Raw genomic sequence first — 26,424 nt, forward strand, 5'->3', positions numbered from 1 at the left:
ATATATATATATATATATTATAATATATATATATGTGTTCGATATAATAAATTTATTATAATATAATAATAAATACATATTGTGTGTGATTTTAAATAACTAAATCTCGATTAAAAAATAATTTCAATTATTATTTATTGCAAGCACCAAGTGTCCACCAACGATACTGACATCTCAACACTTAACAATAGCAATGCTAACATCACAACACTGCAATGAAAGTGAATACAAAATGGGTACTCTTATAAATAAAAGACGAATCTAGAATTTGTTTAAATCCCACCCTCTTCCCACTACCACTACCACCATACCACCACCACCACCACCACCACTGACAATGAGATTATTAACGATAGTAACATTGATAACAGTAATAATAAATATAATTATTATTACCACCACTATATATACTATATACTCAAAGAGACAACCGGGATTTGATCGTGACGGTCAAAATATTGTATCACACGTGCTTTCCTCTAACATAAGATGTGACGACAGAGTTTTAATTCAACGTATGTATGTGTGTGTGTGTATATACGTGTCATGTAGTAGAGACAAGTAAACGACGACGCCGTATAGCTAAGCTTAACAGTTCATTTATCAGTCAAGCACGACCGCGTGCGGAACACGGTTCACATAGTCTTGGCTGCATCATCAACTAGAAAAAAGAAAAGAAAAGAAAAGAAAAAAAAAATAATAAAAAATAAGAATAAGAAGAAATATAGTCAAAGATAACTCTTCAATTAAAAATCAAAAGTCAGTCTCGTTTTTATCTAATTCCAATAAAAACTGGAATATTCGTGGATTTGTTTGTTTCTATTACATGTCAAAGTTTTTACAAATAACAGTTGTTCGATTATCATTAAATTAAATCATAATAATAAGCTGCATTACGTCGGATTATTGGAAATTTCGTTAAAAGGTGATTTTCACGAGCAACCCGTTGTTAGGTGGATCATCGTTGTTGATCGTAATCAAGACACGATAGATCTAACATCGAAAAAAATCGACACGCTGGCGCTAATTCAACGATATGTAATTATTACGTAAGTGAAACTGCCCAATGTCTTTTTCCTTTTCCCCCCTTATCTTTTTACGTTTATTATAATATGTAACGTGCGTTTTGTTTTTCTCTCTCTCTCTTTTTTTTTACCTTCGACGACGAGTAAATTGCGCGTTTTTATTTTTTATTTTTTTTTTTAAACATGTTAAATATGTTGCATTGCATGTTTTTTTTCTCTATTTTTTTTTCAAACGAATTTTTCTCCACTTTTTAATTTCATTCGCTTAACAACTTGAAGAATTATTATCTATCAATCTCACGTAAGAAATTCCTTATATAGATATCAATAAATTCTTATCAGTTTCGTGACTCTTTCTCGAGATCTATCGATAATCTGATTTATTATTATTGAAGTTGCCTACTTAAATAATCATTCCCAATGAGATTCTCTTACTCTAGTTGAGATATTAATCTAATATTATTATCAAAACCGGATGGTAAAATGCTAAAGTTCGATTCGCGCAATCATTTATATATGTCCGATAAAAAAATAATAATTCATTTATATTTTATTTTCGTTTTTTACTTTCGATAAAAGTGAAACAAACAAAAAGAAATAAAAAAAAACAACAACTCTTTTGTGTTCCCTTCTTTATCTCTAAAAAAGGAAATTAAAAAAAAAAAATAAATTAAAAAGAACATTCGTTCACGATAAACAATGGACGCATAAAAATCTATCTGAAATAAATCAAATTAATTTGCAACAAAAAATATCGGCCAATCAATCAATTGATTAGGTGCAAAATTAATTTGCATCACGGTTCAAACGAAATGAGAATCATCTTCGTAAATTATTCTAAACGAATTTTCTAATCTTTTAAACGATCTATCTACAGGTGTGCGTGCTGTGTGTGTGTGTGTGTGTGTGCGCGCGAGACATTTTCTTCCTTTTTTTTCCCCCCTTTTTTTTTTTTTTTGCGGATTCGCGTGCGCTTGCACGTCAGCCTCTTGTTAACGCCACGTGCAATGAGATTAAATGTAACTCGAGATTAAAGTTCCTCGTGTTGCGATTAGACTGATATGCTGATTCGAAGGACGTATAATATTTCGCCAACGTTAATTATTTTATAAGATCTTCGTCGTCGTCGTTTTTTTTTTGTTTCGTGTGTTCGTAAACCCCCCATTTTAATAAACCGCGACTATAAACCGCGGTGCAACGACATTGAAATTAAGAAAAATAAAAAGAGAGATAGAGAGAGAGAGAGAGAGAGAGAGAGAGAAAAAAAGGACAAAAAAATGAAGAAAAATAAATTCAAACGATCGTGTTGCTTATCGTGCACAACGCGTTATCAATTACCGAAGCTTAATTTTAATATCCGTCTTAAGAAATAATACCGACTACTGTCTAACGTTTTATATTTGAACACATGTTTACATGTAACTGTGTGTCCGTGTCTATTTGCGTGTACGTGTACGTGATGCTATAATTGGATTTAAATTTATCGAAAGATGATCTTTCACGATCAGCATTTTTATATCGATTTTTATTTTTTTAATACTACGATTCATTGGGTAATCAAATTTTTTTCGAAATATTTCGGCCGTATCTTTTGTCATTAATAATTTTTAATTGACCGGGCAAAATAAAAAGAAAAAAAAATAGGGAAAGACAAATATATTTATAGTAAACAACAAATTTGATTTATATTCTAACATAAATGATATATTTTAACATCGCTCAATGTATAACTACGTTTCCCGTGTTTCTTTATCTCGAAAAGATTGAATTGCGATATATCTTAACATGTTCTTGACTTTTTTTTTACCTTCTACTCACGTTAGATACTCTAGATTAAGGCTGACGGAACTGGGCAGAGCCGACGTTAAATTGTCTCAGGTTGATCCTGAAATTCGCGATTTTGGGATAAGGAACTATCATCCTACAATACGTCAGCACCGAATTCGGTAAGTTTCAATGATAAATAATGAAAATAACATCTTATTAAAACAATGATTATTTCAATATTCAATTTTTGATATACCTAATCGCGTTCGAGTCCCAATTAATAATTCCAAACATATTTTCTTTGAATTGTTTTAAATAAAAATGAATGAATAAGTAAAAAAGAGAAAATTGTATGACACCAACGACGCGTGTGGCAGGTTGAAGAACTTATATTATAGGGGAGGTGCTTAAAATTAAAGGGAAATCACGTAGAGGGAGGAAAACTATAGGTTCAAAGGACAAATAAGAAAAAGAATCGAAGCGGTAACAATGGGTTTTGAAAAAAAAATAAAGAGAAAGTCTAAACATTTTTTTCTTAGAACTTAGGAATGCTAGAAAATAAAAGTTGGCTGGCATTGAATCTATTCGAAGGTATTTAAACGACAAGGTTGAGCACGAGAGAGAGAGTAGTTTCATTTTCGAAAAGGTTTTCGAAGGATTCGGATGTTCGGAAGAAGTTCGGTGATCGAATATTTTTACAAGAAAATTTGTCTTCAAAGTGTGTTCGAATATTATTAACAAAATCGTAATGTTGAATATTGAAATATTCTAACAGTTTATAAACGTGCATTTTTGTTGTTGTTGCTGTTGTTCTTCTTGTTGTGAAATGTAACTGTGTTAAATCCAAAAAGAACTTAAGTTAATTTTCCATTTTTCCAACGGGAATAAAAAAGAGAAGTGAATAAACTAAAGTTTGAATTTTCTTTGCGATTCGCAACTTTGATCGCAACTTATTTTCAATATTCATCCCAAAAAATTCATTCATTCGTTAATAAATGTACGTAAATCAAAACGCAGGCATGGTCGGTTTGCCGGTCTTGGAGACTGAAACATCCTTGATGAGCAATAATCAAATAAACGATCTAGAGAAGTGCAATGAAAGCAGAAGTACAGAATTAGTTAGGATTATGGATCAACCTTTCGTTATTCCACGTGTAACGATGTCACCCAATAATGGTAATGACAATTACACGTTGGAATTTGAGAAGATTGGCAAATCCGATAAGAAGAAGACATTCAACGCGGCTGAAATGAAAGCGGAACCTGTGGTATTGAAAAAAGTTGCAGGTAAGTACAAAATTCACATTTCGTTTCTTTTTTGAAAAGAAGAAAAATAAGTTAAAAAAAGAACATTTCTAATCGAAGTCATAAATAATTATTGTTGTTTCGTTGTTACTAGCAATAAAAATATTTCGAGTGCTATATTTATCCGCGACAGTAAAAAATAAAAAAAAAAAAAAACATAAAATAAAAAAAACAGTAATGATAAGCTATCATTGTTGGCGTTATCGTATTCTCGTTAAAAAATTTTAAACAGTATGCGTGAATTTTTCGTATAATATGTTGCACCGAAAACACATTTGAAACAAAAAAAAAAGAAAAGAAAAGAAATAAATAATAATAATAATAATAATAATAATAAGCTTTCGAATGATAATGTCAATGACGAATTTAGTAATAAAAGCAAAGATTCGTATGTACCAATATACATAAATCGAACAGTATCTCATGTACTTTCGAACGTACAACAACAAATCTTTAACGTTAGAAATGAATTTCGATAGAGTTAGGAAAAAAATAAATATTAATAGATTGTAATATCACAAACACAAAAATAAAGTAAGAAAGAGGAAAAAGGAAATAATTCGAAAAATATTAATCGTTTCTTTTGATCATTTTGTCGAATCTAGCCGGCCTAAAAGTTCCTAATGGACAAACGAACAAAAAGGATATGCCAATGGCAAATGGTGGCAGTGGTGGTGAAGGTGGTGGTAATGGTGGTGGTTCGTTATCCAGTGGATGTTCCATAGTGACCATCTCTTCCGTTGCTAATTCAGACCCCGATCCTGATTACTCTAAAGATCCAATTCGAAATGGTGGTGGAAGAAAACAAAGGACCGAAAAATGGTACAACACGCTCATGCAAATTTCTGTACCATTTTTCATCGCTGGAGGTGGCACCATAGGAGCTGGTCTTGTTTTAGACCAAGTTCAAGTAATTACTATTATTATTATTATTAATCTAAAGTATATTCTATATATATATATATATATATATTCTATCAAAAACAAAATGAATTAACTAAATTTGACTCTAATTATCTAAAAATATTCGAACAATTATCATCTCTCTGTTCAAATAATTACGTGTATAACGAAATTATATGAAATTTCATCATAATTCATATAAAATATAATATGGCATACACACAATTTGTCATTATATTATTACTTTGAAAATAATTTTAATTCGATAATGCATTAATTGGTCACCGAGTCGAGTCGAGTCGAGTGTTCATATTTATTTGTCGATCAATCGTATTTACGTAATAGAAACTTTTTTTGTTGGGACGATCAGACAAACGTAATAAGAAAATACAAATAAAAAGTACAATATTGTATATTTTAGCACTGGGAAGTATTCCAATCCGTAGGCGAACTGTTGATCTTGGTACCTGCATTGTTAGGATTAAAAGGAAATCTCGACATGTGTTTGGCATCCCGATTGAGTACCCAAGCGAATTTAGGAAATATGCATAAATTACGGGAAATAATGAAAATGATTATTGGCAATATCGCCCTTGTACAAATCCAAGCGATAGTTGCTGCTGTTTTGGTAGCAATTTTTGCAATAAGCGTTGGTGCAATACAAGAAGCTGTGCACGGCGATGAAAACAATCTTGATTCGCCATTCAAATGGAATTACGCTTTACTATTGGCTGCGTCGAGTGTTTGCACGGCAACAAGTTCCTGTTTTATTTTAGGTACGTAACATTCCTCATATTTCATTATTTCATTGACTTATAATCACAATGATCGTCAGTTGTATCAATAAACTCTCTATAACCGTGTGTGTGTGTGTGTCATCATTTTTCATTACAAAACTATAATTATATTAAATTTATAACGTTTACCGACATAAGCGTTAAGAGCATTTAACTTCGATCATAAATTAAAAATTCATTTAATGACGAGATAAAAGAAATAAAAGTATAGAAATGCAAATCTTTTTTTCCTTTTTTTGTTATCAAATATTTAAATAATACGGAATGTACGACTTACGAATTAACCGTGACGTTATAGAAAGGAGGGAAGGGGGAATGGGGGTAGATGAAAATATTCCGAATAAAACTGTTCAAATAAAATAACCTAACGACGATTTGTTTTCAGATTTCGTGATGATTGCGGTAATCATGATATCCCATAAATGTAAGATGAACCCGGACAATCTAGCAACACCATTAGCAGCATCGGTCGGTGATGTGGTATCGATCAGTGTCCTATCAAGAATAGCATCCGCATTTTTCCTAAGATTACAACAGGAACAAATTTGGATTCTCTATGTCGTATTAATCGGTTACTTTTTATTATTACCATTTTGGATCGCGGTGGTTATGAAAAATAAATATACGAGAAATGTTTTAACATCTGGTTGGGTACCCGTCTTGTCTGCACTGTTCATCAGTGGGTAAGCATTACTCCTTTATTTAATTAATAATGATCTATCACAAAAAAGAAAAAAAGAAATGATTATCTACGAATTCAAACATCGTCAACGTGACTGATAAATAATGTCAATAATCATTTTAGCCTTGGTGGATTGATTTTGAACGAAGTAGTCGACAAATTTACCGGATTCGTAGTATTCCAACCAATTATCAATGGAATCGGCGGTAATTTGGTATCCGTGCAAGCTTCGCGAATCTCAACGATGTTGCATCAAACCTCTATTCTAGGAATTTTACCTCCCCACGCTAAATTATGGGTAGCACCGTGGACGGCACTTTTCAAAGGAGGTACTTTTTACAAACAAACATAAAACCAAAATTATAATTCTAACATTAATATTATATCGATATGTGTTCGTTTCAAATCAAATTATAAAATATTACATATAACATTTTTTTGATTTGCAGCACCTTACGCCAAAACTGCCAGGTTATTAATCGGAATGGCAATTTCCGGTCAATTGGTATTCGTTTTTCTAGCGGATTATATTAAATGTCAGAGTACAACATTGGACGCTTACTTTGTAATTTCTTATATCGTTGTATCCGTTTTACAAGTGAGTGTATTTACTTATCATTTATATATATATATATATATATGATACATCTAATGGTATTATTTTAACAAAAATTTCTAAATTTATTTCAGGTAATGTTGTTGCTCTACGTAGCACACATAATAATACATGCAATGTGGAGGCACAAAATAGATCCAGACAATTCAGCGATACCATATTTAACTGCATTAGGTGATCTATCGGGCACCATGTTTCTAGCATTAGCTTTCTGGTTCCTAACAGCTATACACAAGGAATATAAATCCTGTGAAATTAACGACGTTGCCACGACAACTATTAATACAAATTTGATTGGAAATTCAACGTTAATCCCGATCGTTTATAACGCAACATTTTCATCGTTAAACTAATTTCTAAACAACATTTGTCGATATTTATTTTATATCAATGCTAGTGAAAGACTGACCATGAGACGATAATTTCTTTTTTTTTTTATTAACAAAAGTAACGATTACATTTAATTGATCCCGTCGGCCCTGCCCACAGCCCCCCCGATTCAAATCTAAAAGAATAGTTCGTTATGTTCGATTAAAAAAAATGAGAACATCGATCTAAACTATAATAATACATCGAACAGGTCACAACCTAAAGAATTATTCTAAATCGTTAGGAAAAAAAAAAGAAAAGAAAAGTGTAAAGTATTTTTTTTTTTTTTTTAGAGAAAAAAAGAAAAAAAGAGAGAGATAGATTAAATGTAGAAAAATTATATATCTCTTCTTTTTTCTTTTTTTCTTTTTTAATCAAATAATTAATTTAAAATCCTGTCAATTGCAATACTCACACGATACAACAATTAAATTGTATATACATATATATATATATATATACATATATCACACACCAATTGATCCGTTCTTCGTCGTTGTATTAAATAATCTTATTGTTTACTTTTAGAATTATTATTATAGCGTATAATTTAGATGAATATGAACAAAAAATCTTTATTAAATTAGTTAGACAATATATTCCAACGAGTAGGAAAAATAGACCCTTTTGATAAAATTTCAAAAAACCATTATATAATATAAAGAATTAAATAAAATCAAATAAAATAGTTATACATATACATAAATAAAACGCGTGAGCTCGAAGAAAATACAGATAAATAAATAAAAATGAATTTATTGAAAATATAATTATTATAAATAATATAATAATAAAAAAAAGACACACAAATCTTAAAAAATTAGATATAAGTTTTTCCTGAACTAGACAATGTCCATGTGATTATCGCGTTATTATCTCTCGTCATCATTGTTAAATAATTATTAATTAATGAAAAACAGGAAAGAGAGAGAGAGAGAGAGTTAGATGGATAAGAAGAAAAATAAAAAAAAAAGAAGAAAAAAAAAAGAAAATTGTAAACAGATTGTAAAAATGTGAAAAGGGGTGGAGAAGGGGGAGAGAGAAGATTGAGCATAGAAAATGATATAGGAAAAAATGAAATTATAAAATTGCAGATACACCGATCTCTTCTTATCTACTACTACGAATGAGTAAACGAGTAATGATTAAATTGTACTGGCCATTAGAGTATCGTCGCGTTTGCGTCTACTTGCATAATCGACCTATCGAATGACGTTACGTAACACGCGTTGAATACATTATGCGTATTTTAAAAGACCCAACGCGATTATCTGTTTCCATAAAAAAAAGAAAATTTTTATAAAAAGAAAAGCAACTCGGAAGAATAAAAAAGTGGAATTAGTGAAAAAAAAGAAAATTTTACATAGAAAAATCTTGTTAATAACAGAAACTTTTACCACTTGTCTAATTAATTCCAATGCATTATTAATAAGACGAACGTATCCGTCCGGAGATCCAGTTTCTTTTGTTTCTGAGATTTTAAACAAAAAATAAACTGAGAATTATTTTACAATTAGATACAAAATGTAAAGTATTATGTGCGAACAAAAAGGTATGACGATAAATATTTCCTGTTTATAAATTAATTGTGTTTTCAATAAAATTTTATGAGAAAACTAACGCGAACAAGATATATTATTATTATTAATAAAAATAATCGAGTTAATCTCGAAATTATTGAGAGATAAAAATATCTTCTAATATCATTTGGAAATGTTCTTACATTCGTCTCTGATCGAATAAAATAAACATCGTATAGTATACCCAATCGTTGTAACTTTCTCTCTGGGTATTACCGTAGAAAATTCGTTCATCTGATTTATAAGGGATGACCCACCTCCACCGTCCGAAAAGATTTATTGCTTCTTTTCAAAATTCCAAAATAGGAAAAACAAACTTAATCGAAATCTAAAACAAAAATCAAGCTTTGTTAGTATACGAATAATAACAATTGTGTTCATTGTATAGAAAAGTAAAGAAGAAAAACCTTGACCAAATTTACCTGAACTTACCTGTATTCTTTTATAGTATTGTATCTCCTCACCGCGTTAAGTACCTAGTGTCGCCCTCTGTTGGTTAGAATATTAACTAATGTAATATGAATCTTGTATCACAGAGTGCGCTATACATGATATTCCACTGTTGGTAAAACAGTTTCACTACTAAAAAATCTTTGCTCTACTTTCCATGTATCACGTACCACACATACGTAAACATACACACACGTATATATAGATATATATAGATTTTTCTTTTCTCCCCACTTATCTTCTCGTTCCCTACAAACGTAATACTCCTTACTTACTTGTTAGATCACTTCTATTTCCCCTACTACAATCTCATCTAACGATGATCAGCTTTAATCTGTCTACTCGCGGCAATTTCGAAGTGGACCATTCATATTCGCATTCATGATAATAAGCCGGGGATTTGAATGACTGGAAAAACGAGTTTGACGATCGATCATTTAAGTAATTTGTGTAACTGTTATGCAAGTAAGTAAGAAAAAACTAATTAATTATCACCTTATTCTAATGCAGAGTTAACCAAAGGAGTAATGATCAAGCTGGAGTGTTAATCGTTCTTCACTGTCATCGTCGTGCAATGGTCAATGTATTATCGTATCTCTTTCTCTCTCTCTCTCACTCTCACTCGTACTATACATAACATATACACATACACACATTTATATATATGTATAGATGATGTATTAAAAAGGAAGGTTCGTTAAATTTGTGTGAAGCCCGTTAAGCACCGTTCGGTGTTCCATTAAATAACGTTCCATAAGGCCGACTACTCGTAGAACTCGGTATGGGTGTCTGTTTCTGCTTAAATTAGTGCACAGTGCGTGGCACAGCCTTAACTCAACACTCCTCTCCTCGTCTAACCAAAGCCGAATCATTATGCCAGTGATAATACGTCGTTGCCTGTTGCTGTTCTGCTGTTACAAATTCGATATCAAAGGAAAAGGTATATATCATATTGCAATCATTATTTTATTATTTCATTAACAATTATCGATAATACAAAACCACATTCGTATAATACACTTGATATGGTTTTGTATCAAAGGGCGTAGACGCTCCCCTGTGTGGTCCAAAGGGTTACACGAATTCATTGCATTTGTTTTGTCTACCATAACACTTTATTGCATCCTTTCAATTTGAAAAAAAGAACACAGTTTCTGCTTTTGTATGAGGTTAGATCTTTAAAGTACATTTCATTGGCTTCTATTATGGAGTAGTCAACTATGATGACATTTGAAAAAGGTAACTTCTTGATGAAATGAAAGTTTGTTAACTTTCATTGATTCTAATTTAACATACAATGTTCACAAAAAAGTAGATTTCAATTTTGATAAATTTATGAGGTAGTAAAGAATAATGTTATAACTGTTTTCTTTTTTTGTTTGGTTTTCAATTGGTTATGTATGCATACATGTTTATTTGAGATTAATGCTGTGTTAACGGTCTTATTGTTAGATTTGATATATTAGTAGTTGATAATTATGATCAATTAACAACTTGACGATAGGATGCAACGAGGTCAGTTGAGAGATATTTCCTCCTGGATGACCCGCCTGTTTCCTGAACCCAGCGAAAGGATAGATGCTTTTAAGATGTTTGGATCAAAAAGCAGCTGTCCTACCAGTACATTTTATACGGACTTAGAGATCACAGAAAGTAAGGAAGTCGTTACAGAAGAATATGAAGAAAGACAATGTTCTAAAAGTTCACGATCATTGAAGCAACAGAGCAGAACTAACGAAGATGGAAGCTCACAAGATTCGGATACACACACTACTAGCACGGAAGATCATCAATATTCTAGACATTCCTTTCATAGAATCGCAAGTTTTGGGGGTTTTCCAAGGTTTCAACCGTTCGTTATGTCAGCCTCCTCCCCAGCAGCATGCATTGATATTAGTAGCAATGAAGAGACATCCAATGAAAGTTCTTATGTTACTATGTCACACAGTGTTTTAGAATATAGAAGTAGCAGGTTCGAACCATTTAACATTCCTCCTTAATAATATTGTTTGATTGATTTTAATCCTAATCTTTAGTTATTCTATCTTACATTATGTTTAAATATTTGTTTTATTTTCTTTTTCATCTTTTAATAGATGAATCTCTCTATTGCATAGGTACGCAGCTTCAGAAAGAAATTCTCACCAATATATGCTAGATGCATATGCTATAAGTGAATCAGAAAGCGAAGAAGAATCAGAGGAAACCAGATCTTCTGAAACTGAGTCTATTATCACTGTGGATCACACAAATGAATCTACTACATCCGAGCCAAAATTACGTGTACAAAGAAGTTCTCCCGATTCCAAAAGGAAAAAGGCGCGTCGTGTAGCAGAGGAACTATTAGCAACCGAAAAAAAATATGTTAATATCTTACATCTCATCGATCAAGTATTTCAATTCAGAGTTGATCAAGAAAACAGAGCGCATCCAATGTTTCCCCCTGAAACTGTTCAACATATGTTTTCTAATATTAAGTCCATTTACAAATTTCATAATGACTTTTTATTACCTCAATTGGAGGAACGAATGCAATGCTGGGATTCTAAGCCTAGGATTGGAGATATCATGAAAAATTTTGCACCTTTTTTAAAAATGTATACGGAATATGTCAAAAATTTTGACTATGCAATGAATCTGATAAACACATTACAAAACAAAGTAGCGAGGTTTGCAGCAATAATTAATGATATACAAAAATTAGACGAGTGCGCTAAATTATCACTGCCGCATCACATGTTAAGTCCAATACAAAGATTACCAAGATATGAATTACTTCTTAAGGATTATTTAAAAAATCTTACAGAAGAAAATTCTGATTATGAAGATACGAAAAGTAAGATGATTGAAATTTAACAGATAATTTAATTATATGCATATATAATAAATAATATAATAAACAAATGTATTTATATTACATTTCAGAAGCTCTAGAATTAGTATCTACAGCTGCTAATCATACAAATGAAGCAATGAAAAAAATAGATAAGTTTAAGAAACTATTGGAAATACAAGAAAGTATATACGACGCGACCGATCTAGTCAGTGCAACACGCGAGCTCATAAAAGAAGGTCGTATTGTAAAAATATCAGCGAGAAGTGGCGATCATCAGGATAGGCATTTGTTTTTGGTACGTTTATAAACTATCCTTTATTACACGATATATAGTCTAAACTATGAAATATATTTACATATATACTCTCTTATTTCAGTTTAGCGATCTATTGTTATTGTGTTCATTAAGACTGATACCTGGTCCTCCATATCGTTTACGAGCCAAATTTTTAGTAGAAGATTTACAAGTTGTCGAAGGTGATAATTTAGAAACGGCTAATACTTTTTATATTAGATACGAAAATAAAAATGTCGAGTTGTATACATATTCCGCGGCGGACAAAGCGTCATGGTTAGATGCATTGTTCCAAACCATGCAGGAAATAATGAGACGCAAAGCTAGTTTGAAAACTGGTAATGCTAAAACATCTTTGGTTAAGGCTGACGATGTAAATAGATGTATGGTTTGTGAAGTAAGTTTTTCGGTCATGAAAAGGAAACACAATTGTAGAGCTTGTGGAATTGTAAGTTAAATTATTAAAAATCTATACGATTTAAATATTTTTTTACAAATTTATATATATATATAAATACAAAATTATTGTTGCAGGTTGTTTGCAGTAAATGTTCTAATCAAAAGTTATTATTTGAAGACAATAAGAATATGAGAGTATGTAGACTATGTCATGCTGCATTAACTCAGCCTCTTAGCAAATCCCCGTCATCTCCGTCAGGACCAGTGCCAAGTTTGTTACAAGTTTCAGCTAGCGCACCATCAGTATTGTCTGGTTATCTTTTATTAAAAACTCAAGCCAGCAAACCATGGACCAGACGATGGTTTGCATTGCATATTGACTTTGTTTTATATTCATTTAAATCGGAAACAGAGAGTATGGCCATGACAGCAACACCAATGCCAGGTTTTATGGTAACTGATGGTGGAATGTTAACGGATGAGGACCCTTTGAGTAGTAAAGATCGTATAAGAGCATTTAAAATGCATCACTCTAGAAAATGTTATTATCTACAAGCTTCTTCTGATGACGACAAAGAAAAGTATGCACTACATAAAATATTGTCAACTAGAAAAAATGTTAATTGATTAATTTGAAAGTGTAAAAAGAAAAATGTATAATGATTACAGATGGATGCACGCATTGCAATTAGCTACGAAAGCTGAACTACCTCATTTAACCGAACAGATCGAAAACGAACGCGCACAAGAATGTCAATCGTCGTTAAATGATATACAATGAAAGTGAATATCATCGCATTTACGAACTAGCCAATTTTGTACTATTCTTTTCGTAAAAATAATTAGATTATTAGGCAACTGTAAGATAATCGTTAGTTAGCTATATTTAAAGAAGAAGAAGGAGAAGAAAAACAAAAAAAAAAGATAACGTTAACTTATGTTACATATATATATATATATATATATATATATATGTATGTATGTATATATATATATATGTTTTGTTACTAGTGTACACTACGGATCGAGTCAATAGCGAAAGAAACGCTGTCATGACGCTTGTTGTTTTGTAATGTTCTGTTATAGTATATTTATAAATATATATATGTCGTTCAAATACAATTATGCTAACATACACATACATATACACGTATATATATACGTGTATATATATATGCCGATGAAGTAATGATTGAGAAAAGAGAATTTGAAAAAGAGAAAATAAAATTGCTTTAAACGTTAATTATCAATATCATATATCTAATTATAACGAGAATAGAAAGAATCATTTTTTATCGATAAGTTACTTTTAACGCGTATCGTCGAATCTTGTATCTCGCTATTTTAATAATTATAATTATTCGTAATAAATATATATATATATATATATGTATATGCAGGGTAGCTGAGATTTTTCCGGCCAAATTACGTCAGCGTATTCTATTCACGAAAATTACAAAAAAATAATGTTATATAAACGTAGGTCATTTAATTTTATTAAAAAAAGTTATGATTTAAATTATATATATGTTAACGCTTAACGTGTTAAATGACCTATGTTTATATAACATTTTTATTGTTTTTTTCTCGCATAGAATACATTTGGTCGGAAAGATCTCAGACAACCTGTATGTACCTTCCGATTTAGAAAGAGAAAGAAATGATCGCGTTTAATCGTAGAATATATATTTTACCGTAATTTTTCTTCACGTCGACGATTTGAAAAAATAAACATTTAAAGAAAACAAAGAAAACGAAAAATACAGATTTACAATGAGATATTATCACGTTGAATTTGTATTATTAATACGTTTTTGGAACTGCACATATACTCCATCAGCTGCATTCGTGAAAATAGTTACGGGATTTAATAAATTTCCTTTTTCTGGCTTGATAAACATTTTATAATGTAAGATCAATTGGATAACGGCTATCTTCGTTATTAAAATGCCTAATCTTTGACCTAAAAAATTCAATAACAAAGATATTGAAAAGAAAAATAAATTTATGAAATATTTGTCTAATGTGTTAAAAGCATACCAATGCATGATCTTGGTCCAATACCAAAAGCAAGAGATCCTGATAATTTGTTTTTATCATCTTTTTTTCTCAAAGGATTGAACGTTGTTGGATCAGAGAAGTACCTGCTATCTCTGTTAATACCATTGACAGCAACACAAACGGGTGTACCTTTTTCAATAATCAAATCTGTCCCAGGTAACTAAAAACGTACAAAATGTCAAATAATTTACGCATGGTTAAAAACAAATGAATATTTTACTTTGTAATCGGTCGCGGCAATTCTATCAACAATTGGCAGAGGTGGATATAGTCTCAAACTTTCTTCTAATATAGCATCTAAGAAGTTCATTTCATTGATGGAATCCATCGTGAATTCACCCTTGTCAGCGATATCTTTTATTTCATCATACAAACGTTTCTCGTATTCTGGATGTAATGCTAACTCGTAAATTATAAAAGCAATAGCTGTTGACGATGCTTCGAATCCAGCAACGAAAAATGAAACAGCTTGGGCCAACAAATTGTCACCTTCGAAGCCTGGACAAAATTTTTAAATTATATTTTTAAATTATATTTTTAAAAATCTCAGGATGAGATAATTAATTAGTAGAATCAAAAAAAAAAAAAAGAAAAACAAAAAAGAGAAGAAAACAAAATTGACTCACTAAATTCAGGCTTCTGTTCTCCGTTTTTTAAAGTTAACAAAGAATCGATCAAATCTCCTCTCTTATTTCCTGTTATTTCTCTGGCGTTCATCGAATCCCAAAATACATGGCGAAAGAATTCAGCTGGTTTTTTAGCTAATGGTTCGATAAGAGGAGTTATTTCTGGTAAGAGGAAATAAATCAATACGATTATTCCTCGTTTTGTTCCAGACAATATCTTTTGTCCTGTTAAATAATTTCATTCCATTAAAAGAAAAATCCAATATATGAAAAATGAGAGTCAATAATTATCCACAATGTAATTGTATTTTATTAAGAAAAAAAATTACAAATACTAATACGCGAGCACGGTACTGTATCTGATACATTATAATATATTTAACAGTACAGTAGATAAAAAAATAATAATAATATAGATAATTTATGACTCATTCTCTCATATTCAAATATTTAAATTGTATAGAAGAATTCATACCTGCTTCCCAAAAAGCGACGTCATTTTCGTGGAACGAATTAGTATTAATACCGAAAGCAACGGATGAAATAACATCGGTGGCATATCTTGAGCTCAAGGTTTTCAATTCCAAATCTTTCCAGCCGTCAGCGTTGGCTGGTTTATCGTCAATAAATTTTAACATCGAATTACAACATTCCAACATCAATGGTACCATATTTCTTATCTTTCCTCCCGTAAAACTTGGTGTCATTTTAGTTCTCAAATATTTCCATCTAGGATGATTGATCCCAAGAAGATTACATAAACCAACCGTATCTTTTTCATACTTTCCACCAAACATACGATCGGGAAACGTATAAAAATCCGTCACCATTATTTGTTTTATCAAATTCATATCTCTCAATATCAAAGCTGGCTTAGATAAAATATAAAAACCAATATATTTGTCATCTTGATCGGCATAATTGTAAATATCTTGAAGTACTACTCCCGGTGGTTTTTTAAACGTTATGGTGTCCTTGAAGTTGCCAAAAATTAAATGTGCTGGAGGACATTTCACTCCTCGTCTACTCCAGTAAGATAATTTGTATTTTAAATAGAAATATATCACAATTGATATTAATATCAATATTAAAATAAGTTTATTTAGATCAATCGAGTACCCAAACATGATAGAATAATTTCTTTTTTATTATTCCACCATAGAAAATCTGTCGACAAAAAATACAAAATTCAAGAATTCAAATGATCGCATAATGTGAGTTCAGTGTCCAATATAAAAAAAAGTTATTCGGAAACACGAATATAGAGAGAGAAAGAAAAAAAAAAGAAGATTTGTAATTTAGCGATTCGAAAAATTCGTAATATTATTGTTTTCAATTATGCAACATCAAAATAATCGAGTATTTACAAAAAAACGAGTTTAAAATTTAAGCCTTTCGTTACGTGCGCCCACTATTATAGTTCGCCATCCACGTAACTTTTTTTTTATTATTTAAATTTACTTTGATGATACTTTTTCAATATCTCCCTGATTAATTGCAATTGAAACTTTGCGATAGATATGGATTTTCTCATTTTATATTTGTAAAGGCAATAATTATCTAGCAAATGAAAAGAAAATTTGACAGTATCACTTTGATAATTTACTCATTGAATTCCTAATTCTTATAACCGGTTTATATCGGCTTTATCTAGTATATCTATTGAATTATTATAATGTAATACTCGTACAGGTTTTTGTATAACTTTCTTTTTTCGTCATGCATGAATACCGTTATAAATTTTGACATATGCATAAAATATAATTATTTTTATGTTTCCCATATAATACGACGAAACAGTTGTTATGTATTTTGGGATAAAATAAATACATTACAGTTGTTATATAACACTTATGTTAAATAAATGTACATACGGGAAAATGCTATATATAATTAAATAAAATTATTATAATTAAAATAAGATTGAAGCATTGAAAGACGTAAGTGTGAACATCAAAGACACTACCGTGCAATGTGCATACTTTTCAACGCAGTTTTCCCCCAGTTCAGTTGCATTACTTCGGCGGAACGAAGTTCCATAACGAAAGGATTAACATTTTAAAAGAGTGTTTGTTAAAAAAGATTAAAAATTACGGCGCAGTAAAAATATGGTAATGGATCTTTTAAAATATCTTCTCTATTTTAAGATATTCAGATGGGTATACACATAAATTATGTATGTGTATATATATATATATAGAGAGAGAGAGAGATTAGAGAATTAAAAAGATATTTATATTCAAAGTATACAGTTTGAAACTTGAATGAATAAAATCGAATGAATACACCAAGAATATCTATGGTCTAATTGTGAAAGATTATCAAGGTCTAGCGTGAATATTATATAATCGTTTAAATTAAATTCTACTAGCGCTCTAATAATTTGATATCTTTAAATATGATTGAAAATTAGTAGAAATTTGTGTTGTATACTCGACGATCTTTAAATCTACTTTCAAAAAATATTCTTTCTTTTTATAAATAATTTTACTTATATAATTTTAGAAAAAAAGAATATATATTTAAAATAAAGGGACACTATTTTAAGGGCGCATGTCTGATATAGTGAAATTTAAATTTTTTAAATAGTTAATCATTCGTGAATAAATAATCCAATAGGTATCATTAATCTTATTTGCTTTTTACATTTTATTTAACAACAGACGAGCGAGTTAGCTAAAATTTATTATAATATCATGAATTGCTTTTCCAACTTTAAATCAGAACAAGTTTTCTATTCGAAAAATGACTCAAAAATTTATCTAAAAAACAGATTATAAAATTATATTTAAAAATCTTAAAATCTTGTATGAAAAAGGAGACATCGAGAAAACAATTTCTTTCCACGATTAAATGTATTCTTTTAAAAAGCAAGCATTTTTCTTTTTCGCAGAACTAAAAATATAGCAAAGATAATAAATAAATAACAATTTAAAAAAGGAAATCAATGTGTGAGAAAGAGAGAACGTACCTTAATTTAAAATGTGAATGAAGACAACGTAGTAATTTGAAAAATTTTAAAGACGTGATTCCATGACGGACGTGTTCTGTGTGATGTTCGGAAACGTTATGAAGTTGCTTTCTTTGCGTACCGTTTTTATATATTCACATTAACTCACATAGTATATCGAAGTGATTATGTCTTGAAGAAACGTGAGAAATTTTAATGAAGCTCAATTTCTTTGACTTACTGCTAGATCTATTGCATTCCTAATGTAGTCAATAAAATCTGATATGTTTATCTGTTGTGCAACAATTTCGTTCTTACACAAAGAAACATGCTATATAATCGCTTGGAAGAAGCGATTCTATTCGGTTAACGAACGGAAATCTTCGATAAGAACCATTACAGCGATAAGAATCCATAAGTATAGTTATCGTTCAAAAATTATCGTATAAATTCAAATGTTAGATTCTTAATTATTGATCTTTATTATATATATAATTGATCTTCGATAATTGATCTTCATTATTTTATTATTATTTATTTATTGTAGTTTATTATTTATATATGTTTGTAATTTAATTATTGAATTTATCGATTTGTTGTTTTTTTGTTAAGAAAAGAAATAAGAAATGTATTTGTAGATATAATTATATAAGATAAATGCAATGAATTACTTATTATTAAATATGCGCGCATTTTAATCAAAAGTATACAAAAAAATGTTTATGAGATTTAATAATTTTTTTATAAATATGAAACTTAAAGATAAGATCGCTAACAGTAAACATCTAGATTAGAGATTCATTTTTACGATAAGATTATGAAGCATTACAAATCTTGTCACAAAAATGCATATAAATATACATTTATATATGTATATATAAATTTATATTTTTAATATTAATTTATTAATTATTGATTAAAGTCAATTCAAAAATTAAATTATAAAACAATATCTTCTTTTCGTATAATATTTGTATGTTTTAAATTACAATTATCGACAAAGTGCGCATGCGCGATATAAAATTATTTAAATCTAATATTTTTTATTCCCAACAGATGGCAGTTGTATCGAATGATGCTAGCTCCAGTACACATAACCTCCTTTGTCTTACTTGCGCGAATTTTTAATAACGCGCATCTAATTTCTCACCTCTTGGGTTTAAATGTCAAATTTATTTTTTATTAATTAATAAAACATCAACGTAATAATAAACATTTTTTACAAACTATTAAAAATAAAAAATGATTATATCATTTCTAACGATCGACATTTAATTCCTTTCAATCTCATAGCCTAAACAGGGGATACGACGCTGCTATCAAAGAATGGATTCTGCAAGAGGCGGAGGGCGATGATTCAGTTATGTTGCCTTCGACCGGTTATTTCAAAACGATCAATTGTCCGTTTTACGAGAACGGATTATGCGAAAGACCTTATTGTCATTTTAAACATGCCAAAAGAGGTGAGACTAACTAAATCATTCAAAGTCGCATTCTCAATTATAACCTGGACAAGTTCAATTGATTATTACTAATAAAATAATTAACAACCAATTGTTAATTTAACATTTTTCATCTTTAGATCAATTCCGGATATTAATCTAAATAAAAAACTTTGAATCCAATGATTGCATTCTTTGTTCAATAATTGCTTGAATGTATGCATTTGTATGTGTTGATTTTTTTTTCTTTGTTAGAAATTTCATTGAACAATGAAATTCCTTAAAAACTCTATTAGTTTATTTATTTATTACATTTATTATATATGTTGTATTGTGCTTAATTTATTAACCTAACATTTGGTATCCATTATATAATACGTATTGGATTATTGTTTAGAAGATGCAGGAAATACAGCAGGAATGGTTGGAGTGGTGGAGACCCAGGCAACGGGTCAAACTCAAACAAAATCAAATGCAGCCATTGCTGCTTCCAATTCAGATATGTTACAACAATTAGTAACTGAAGCTGTTAAAAAAGTGCTCGCAGATCAAGAAGTTACGGACACTGATAAATTCTCTAAGACTATAGTTTCGCAAGTGGTAGAAGGACTTAAGAAACCTTCCTTAACTTCTGACTCTGCTTCATCATCTGATACGACTACTAGCAATATTATCGGCAAGCATATGAATATTCCAACAACCATTACAAAACCAGTTCCTTGCGTCTACAATCCTACACCCATAGCTGAATTAAAGAAGAGGCATATTCCTGTGGTATCTTATATGCCGACCAGAGAAAACAGAGTTGCAGTCAAACGTAAATCTTCTCCGGATAGAATTAAACCTTGGTTAAGCATTATCAAAGATCCGACTAGTTCACAGACCACAGAGATCACTTATAAACCTACCGCTATCTCTTGCATCAATGATCAAGATTCCATACAGAGTTATATACCAACTTTTAAGTCAGATTCGTCTTCTTCCAATTCGTACGAAGATAGCAATTCCAATGACAACATACCCAAAGTCAAAGAAGCTTATTATCCGAAATCTAAGAAGAGAAGGGAAGAGTATGTCCCTAAAAAAGTCAAAGCTCCGTTAAAGAACGTTCAACAATTGGACGATACTGTGTTAGATCAATTTGAGCCAGAATTCGATATGATCGGAGAAATATTAACTGCTGCAACAACAGCTCTTAGCACAGTACCCAGCGAAGAATCTCAAGATTATTGTTTAGATATAGAACCAAAGTTTTCCGACGACGAACCCATGCCGGATGATACCAAAGAAAAATATGAATCTAACGTTTACAAAAGTTCTCTTTGTAACAACGAAAAAAAGTCTAGGGATAATGTACATGATTCGAAAACTGTCGATAAGAAGAGAAAACTTGACGAGGTAGAAAATGAACTGATTAATAATCATCATAATATAGACGACACTGTCGACGACAAAACTAAAAGTAAGAAACGAAGAGAATCTAGCGACAACGTGAAAGAGAAACATAAGGAAAGAAGAAAAGATGAAGATAGAATAAAAAAAGATCATAGAAGTAGTAGTAGAAGTAGTGATAAACACAAAAAGGACCATAATCGCTCAGGAAAAAGTAGTAAAGAAAGTAAGAGTTATAAATCTAGTTCGTCTGATAAACGACATTCGTCGTCGTCCTCTTCCTCGCATAAAGACAAAGAAAAAAATAAGAATAGTCACTCTTCTAAAGAGTCTACTCACAAATCAAAAGAACGTTCCAGTCACAAAGACAAAGATTCATCCGCTGAAAGATCGAATAAAGATAAACATAAAAGTAGTAAGCATGATAAGCATAAATCTAAAACGTATAACTCTAGTTCCAAATCTGATAAACATTCATCCAGTAAGAGTCATAGAAATCATCGATCAAGATCGCATCATCGATCCAGATCGAGAGATCGGATGCGTAGTCCATCTAAAAAAGACAAGCACGAAGAAGAAAATGACGACAACAAAATTAATACATTACTGAATGAAAGAGAATCTCTCAGTCCGGCCGAATCCTTACCAGGTTCTTTTGAGAATATTATTTTCGATTCGTCCGATTCCGAAACTGATGTGCAAGAGGAATGCCTTAAAATCTTTCAAGAATATAAAGTTTCTAATCATCCAAAAGTAGTCTCCATCAAAGAATCTGCTAAAGTAGTAGAAATTGAAGAGAATGAGGAATTTGGTAAAAAGAGAGTAGCGCATCCTTCTGCAGCAATGTCAATGGTATCTCGTCAAGTTGGTCCGAGTCAACCACCTAAAAGATTACCTAATCCTCAACAAAAAATGTATGAAAGATGGCGTTTGATGAGAGAAGCAGCTGCAGAAAAGGCAGCAGAAAAAGCTGCTGGAAAAATGGCATCTAATGTTACTAAAACTCAAATTACACCTACTCCAGTAATTCAACAACCAGCTAATAATGTCAACGACGAGTCAGTCGAATCTGTTTCTACGATAAATAATAACGAATTTCAGATGAATGGACATGGTAATAAATAATGCTCAAATAAATTCATTATAATTTAATATAAAGAATAATAATAATAATAATAATATCCAAAATGTTCTAGGTCGAATTAGAATTGCTCATGTCCCGTATGCTATGTCTCTTGCAATGAAAAAGAAACAGGTTAAAGAAAATATAGTCAAAACCAATGACTCTAAAGCAATTGACAATAAAACAATAGCCCAAACTAGCAAGGGTGGTGTACGAGTTGCTCACGTTTCACAAGTGGTACAAATATATATTATTAATTTATTTTATTAATCGCTTTTATTAATCTTATCTTTATTATGATATCTTATCTTTAGGTACCACAGCTAATACGTCCAGAACCACTTCAGCCAATGACACAAAAGTTCCCATTGAACGTACGTCAGTATTATATCAATATAATGCAAGATATATGTGTACAAATTTATACTAATGGCGATGATGCTGCCCAACGTGCTGTACGAGAGGAATTTACCTGTCACGAAAAATGTAAAGCGCTTACGGTATACAAAAATTCTTGTATGTTAGCTGCGCATAGATTGAGAAAGGAAGTCGATCAAAATCGTTCCTCGGATGGCAGTAACACGACAGCAAGTGGTACCGTATCGCACGAAGCTGTACTTGCTGGTAAATCCAAAGGTTCTTGGAGTGTCTTGAGAACAAAAAAAGCAATAACTGATTTTAAGGGTTCAGCATTGTATAGTATGTTAAAAAAATGGATTATGACAGAAGAACAATTACAGGATAATGGATTTCCTCGTGCTCATCCAGAGGGTACTAAGGTAAAAAATTACATTAATCATACGAACAAAGATGATTTAATATGAATTTTTAATACTTGTATCAGGGACGTGCTAAAGTTTATGTTATAAACTCGCGTAATCAAACCGTGCTATCGAAAGTGCCTAATGAAAGGATCTGTAGTCGTTGTGGACAAAATTATATGGTAGACAAACAGGGCTTTCCTGTACAGCAACAGAATTGTATATATCATTGGGGAAGAAAGTTTACGATTAAGGGAGAAGGAAAATATAGTTGTTGTCAACAATATGGATCTGCTACTGGTTGTTGCGACGCCAAATTCCATGTATGGAATTATACTGATTATGAAAATCTTCGCGGTTATATAAAAACCTTACCAAAAGGTAACGCATGCTTCATATTAGTATTTTCCATTTTTACTATTTTGTTCAAAGAAAAGAAAATAAATAAAACATAAACAAAAAACAAATTAAAGATATTGCTGAAGAAGAACAAGGAGTCTATGCGCTCGACTGTGAGATGTGTTACACTACCCAAGGATTAGAATTGACAAGGATAACGGTTATTAATGACGAATGTAACGTCATATATGAAACATTAGTCAAACCTCAGAATCCAATAGTCGATTACAATACAAGGTAATTATAATTGTTGTTGAATTATAAATTTAAAATAAAGAAAATGAATGATGATCTATGTTTTGTGTGATGTTAATTGTAGGTTCTCAGGGATTACAGAAAATGATATGACAGATGTGACGACAACGCTTTTAGAAGTCCAAGCTACGCTTCTAGCAATGTTCTCTAATAAAACTATACTAGTAGGTCATAGTCTTGAAAGTGATTTCAAAGCACTGAGGTTACTTCACGATACAGTGGTAGATACCAGTGTCATGTTTCCTCATAGAAATGGTTATCCTCAGAAACGAGCACTAAAAAATCTTTGTTCTGAATATTTAAGAAAGATCATACAAAATGATGGTAAGTATTTTGATTAGGTATACTATTAAAAATATTTTGGACGATTATATAATGTGTGTGCATGCATGTTTCTTTCAATTATTTAGTCATGTTTCATTAGATAAATAAATTACAGTTGGTGGTCACGACAGTAAAGAGGATGCCGTAGCGTGTATGGAATTGGTGCTGTGGAAAGTTAAAGAAGAAGCTAAATTACAATAAAAACAAAATCAGATGAAACAACAACAACAAAATAAAAAGAAATTATTTAAAAAAATAAACAAAATAAATTGCGCTGTATCGATTATATACAGCTTTATATATATATATATGTATAAATAGTTTATTTTTTGTTTTATTCCGTGATACGCTAATTGTTATTAATATGTACATATAAATATATACACATACATGTATATATATGCATACATGTGTATAATTTAATTGTTCGTATGTATAATTTTGTTAAAATGTAAAATAGAGTATGTTGCTTCCTAAGTATTACATTCTGTTTTAGAATATGTATATGTATTTATTCATACATACATACGTGCAGATTTCTTAATTTAATTTGTAATAATTCATCATAATATTTCTCGACCTCATATTTTATATATTTATGTTAATATAAGTTATTATTTCATTTTAGTAAGGGGAAAAAATTAAAATGAAAACAAAAAAATATAAAAGCGATAAATTATTACTCATGCGTCCTTGGTCATCGGAAATATATATTTCTGTGTGTGTGTGTGTGTCGCGATATTTCTCGATTAATATTTTTGTACTGCGTTATTATTACCTATTTATATTTTAAATCATTAAAGAAATAAGATGAGTTCATTTAATGTTTGTTAACTGACCTGACTTCTAATAAAAAACATAACACATCACAGTAAGAGGAATTTGGAAGCCGTGAGCTTGAAGATGAAGCGATTTGCGCACAAAAAACAAAATGTAACTTACCGTAAATAAAATATAATATGATTCTTTGTTAAGAGTACATGTGAAGTATTAAGAAACAAGAAGAAGTCTTTAAACAGTGTTAATTCACGCTATAGTATTCTTATCACTAAACTATTTCCTAATAAAGATTCTTATTTATTTGTCCATGTGTGTGTGTACGTTTCTTTTTAGAAAAAAAAAAGATCAACATTATAAGTCAAAGTGTGCATACGTGTATATAACTTTACGTAACTTGTTCTTATAATAATATATATGTGACAATTATTATTATTAGTTTGAATTAGAAACTAGAAAGTTCATTGCCGCCAATATCAAATTCAGACAATGTTCCCGTCCCTACGCAAAATCTCATCATTAGTTACAATAATATCTTATTTCGTTAATATCTAATTAAATATTATCTTCCATTGACATGCACGCATCTTGGTCTACCCGATGGTATTTTCCGATTAAATTTATCACTAAATTAAGTATTTCATACGCGACACGTAATCTGCCCTTCTTAATTGATGCGATTTTAATGATATCAGGACATTAATAATCGTTAATAATATCCGGACTAGTCTGTATAATTGACATAATTCTACGTTGTGTAATTTTTTTCAATCACCTTTTTCTTCATCGTATTTTGCACTTATGATTTTTCGAATACCCGAAATTGTTTTTCGTTTTGTAACTTCAGTAACTACGATTCGCTATCATATAAAGGACTTCTGGTAAGATAATGTATAAAGTCGAATGTTGTCAAAAAAAAATCCGATTAATGTTAAACGAAATAAATAAAAATATTATTTATTTAAGAAATGTACTATCTCTCTATTACATAGAAAAGGATTGGATTACTTCCATTTGTTCCGCGTAAAAGATTTTTATTATTTCTTACGTATATATAAAAAAAAATCTAGAAAAATTCATATATTTCTTATAAGTTAGCTGGAACAGGTATCATATTATCTAAAAAATTGAAAAGATTATAAATACCTTTGGGAAAACTTAAGAAAAATACGAAAAACGTGAGATTAATGTGTACGGATACGCTAGAATAAAGCTATTGATAAGTAATATGTTCTAAGCAGAAAACGAAAAGATAAAAGCATTGTACCATATAGCTAACTGACGTAAAAT

The 26,424-nt window shown here is 30.5% G+C and overlaps 4 protein-coding genes and 1 long non-coding RNA gene across 9 annotated transcripts; 3 read left to right on the top strand and 2 right to left on the bottom strand.

Annotated features, from left to right (window-relative positions):
• The first annotated feature begins 431 nt into the window (after positions 1-431).
• LOC106789662 (solute carrier family 41 member 3-like) lies at positions 432-7,764 on the top strand. Of its 2 annotated transcripts, none has more exons than XM_014754073.1 (9): positions 432-1,049; positions 2,849-2,971; positions 3,810-4,079; positions 4,703-5,007; positions 5,422-5,776; positions 6,183-6,480; positions 6,603-6,808; positions 6,929-7,077; positions 7,170-7,764. In XM_014754073.1, exons 3-9 carry the CDS (start codon positions 3,812-3,814, stop codon positions 7,446-7,448), a joined length of 1,860 nt encoding a protein of 619 aa, XP_014609559.1. In that variant the 5' UTR covers positions 432-1,049; positions 2,849-2,971; positions 3,810-3,811; the 3' UTR covers positions 7,449-7,764. The 2 variants fall into 2 exon arrangements, with proteins under 2 accessions (XP_014609559.1, XP_014609560.1); XM_014754074.1 differs by having other exon boundaries at positions 2,858-2,971.
• A 472-nt stretch (positions 7,765-8,236) lies between these two features.
• On the bottom strand, positions 8,237-10,075 carry LOC106789655. The gene is made up of 4 exons (XR_001382008.1): positions 9,990-10,075; positions 9,770-9,902; positions 9,477-9,533; positions 8,237-9,372 (listed from the first exon to the last, which is right to left on the bottom strand). It is a non-coding gene; the product is annotated as an uncharacterized LOC106789655 (long non-coding RNA).
• On the top strand, positions 9,887-14,610 carry LOC106789653 (FYVE, RhoGEF and PH domain-containing protein 4-like). 3 transcript variants are annotated; one of them, XM_014754061.1, is made up of 8 exons: positions 9,999-10,077; positions 10,167-10,434; positions 10,999-11,466; positions 11,612-12,330; positions 12,420-12,625; positions 12,708-13,073; positions 13,160-13,605; positions 13,694-14,610. In XM_014754061.1, exons 3-8 carry the CDS (start codon positions 11,000-11,002, stop codon positions 13,803-13,805), a joined length of 2,316 nt encoding a protein of 771 aa, XP_014609547.1. In that variant the 5' UTR covers positions 9,999-10,077; positions 10,167-10,434; position 10,999; the 3' UTR covers positions 13,806-14,610. The 3 variants fall into 3 exon arrangements, with proteins under 3 accessions (XP_014609549.1, XP_014609547.1, XP_014609548.1); XM_014754062.1 differs by having other exon boundaries at positions 10,010-10,071; XM_014754063.1 differs by lacking the exons at positions 9,999-10,077; positions 10,167-10,434 and adding an exon at positions 9,887-9,959.
• An 86-nt stretch (positions 14,611-14,696) lies between these two features.
• LOC106789654 (cytochrome P450 6k1-like) lies at positions 14,697-18,999 on the bottom strand. The gene is made up of 6 exons (XM_014754064.1): positions 18,683-18,999; positions 16,187-16,878; positions 15,712-15,936; positions 15,306-15,583; positions 15,065-15,245; positions 14,697-14,987 (listed from the first exon to the last, which is right to left on the bottom strand). Exons 2-6 carry the CDS (start codon positions 16,836-16,838, stop codon positions 14,809-14,811), a joined length of 1,515 nt encoding a protein of 504 aa, XP_014609550.1. The 5' UTR covers positions 16,839-16,878; positions 18,683-18,999; the 3' UTR covers positions 14,697-14,808.
• Positions 19,000-19,744: 745 nt separating this feature from the next.
• Positions 19,745-25,467, top strand: LOC106789652 (RNA exonuclease 1 homolog). 2 transcript variants are annotated; one of them, XM_014754059.1, is made up of 9 exons: positions 19,745-19,863; positions 19,955-20,124; positions 20,501-22,609; positions 22,692-22,855; positions 22,933-23,397; positions 23,463-23,760; positions 23,853-24,015; positions 24,098-24,357; positions 24,473-25,467. In XM_014754059.1, the coding sequence occupies exons 2-9, from the start codon at positions 20,025-20,027 to the stop codon at positions 24,556-24,558; spliced, it is 3,645 nt and encodes a 1,214-aa protein (XP_014609545.1). In that variant the 5' UTR covers positions 19,745-19,863; positions 19,955-20,024; the 3' UTR covers positions 24,559-25,467. The 2 variants fall into 2 exon arrangements, with proteins under 2 accessions (XP_014609545.1, XP_014609546.1); XM_014754060.1 differs by having other exon boundaries at positions 20,504-22,609.
• Positions 25,468-26,424: the final 957 nt, after the last annotated feature.

The sequence above is a fragment of the Polistes canadensis genome, unplaced genomic scaffold (assembly GCF_001313835.1).
Source record: "Polistes canadensis isolate GaletaPanama2010 unplaced genomic scaffold, ASM131383v1 scaffold_195, whole genome shotgun sequence".
Taxonomy (NCBI): Eukaryota; Metazoa; Arthropoda; class Insecta; order Hymenoptera; family Vespidae; genus Polistes; species Polistes canadensis.

Coding starts and splice junctions, on each gene's coding strand:
- LOC106789662 (XM_014754073.1), top strand. CDS start 3,812: ATGGTCGGTTTGCCGGTCTTGGAGACTGAAACATCCTTGATGAGCAAT. Junction 4,080..4,702: donor GGTATTGAAAAAAGTTGCAG/GTAAGTACAAAA, acceptor TGTCGAATCTAG/CCGGCCTAAAAGTTCCTAAT. Junction 6,809..6,928: donor GACGGCACTTTTCAAAGGAG/GTACTTTTTACA, acceptor TTTGATTTGCAG/CACCTTACGCCAAAACTGCC.
- LOC106789653 (XM_014754063.1), top strand. CDS start 11,000: ATGCAACGAGGTCAGTTGAGAGATATTTCCTCCTGGATGACCCGCCTG. Junction 12,626..12,707: donor AGGATAGGCATTTGTTTTTG/GTACGTTTATAA, acceptor CTCTTATTTCAG/TTTAGCGATCTATTGTTATT. Junction 13,606..13,693: donor TCTGATGACGACAAAGAAAA/GTATGCACTACA, acceptor TAATGATTACAG/ATGGATGCACGCATTGCAAT.
- LOC106789654 (XM_014754064.1), bottom strand. CDS start 16,838: ATGTTTGGGTACTCGATTGATCTAAATAAACTTATTTTAATATTGATA. Junction 15,584..15,711: donor AGAACAGAAGCCTGAATTTA/GTGAGTCAATTT, acceptor AATTTTGTCCAG/GCTTCGAAGGTGACAATTTG. Junction 15,246..15,305: donor TTGCCGCGACCGATTACAAA/GTAAAATATTCA, acceptor GTACGTTTTTAG/TTACCTGGGACAGATTTGAT.
- LOC106789652 (XM_014754059.1), top strand. CDS start 20,025: ATGTTGCCTTCGACCGGTTATTTCAAAACGATCAATTGTCCGTTTTAC. Junction 22,856..22,932: donor TTGCTCACGTTTCACAAGTG/GTACAAATATAT, acceptor TCTTATCTTTAG/GTACCACAGCTAATACGTCC. Junction 23,398..23,462: donor CTCATCCAGAGGGTACTAAG/GTAAAAAATTAC, acceptor TACTTGTATCAG/GGACGTGCTAAAGTTTATGT.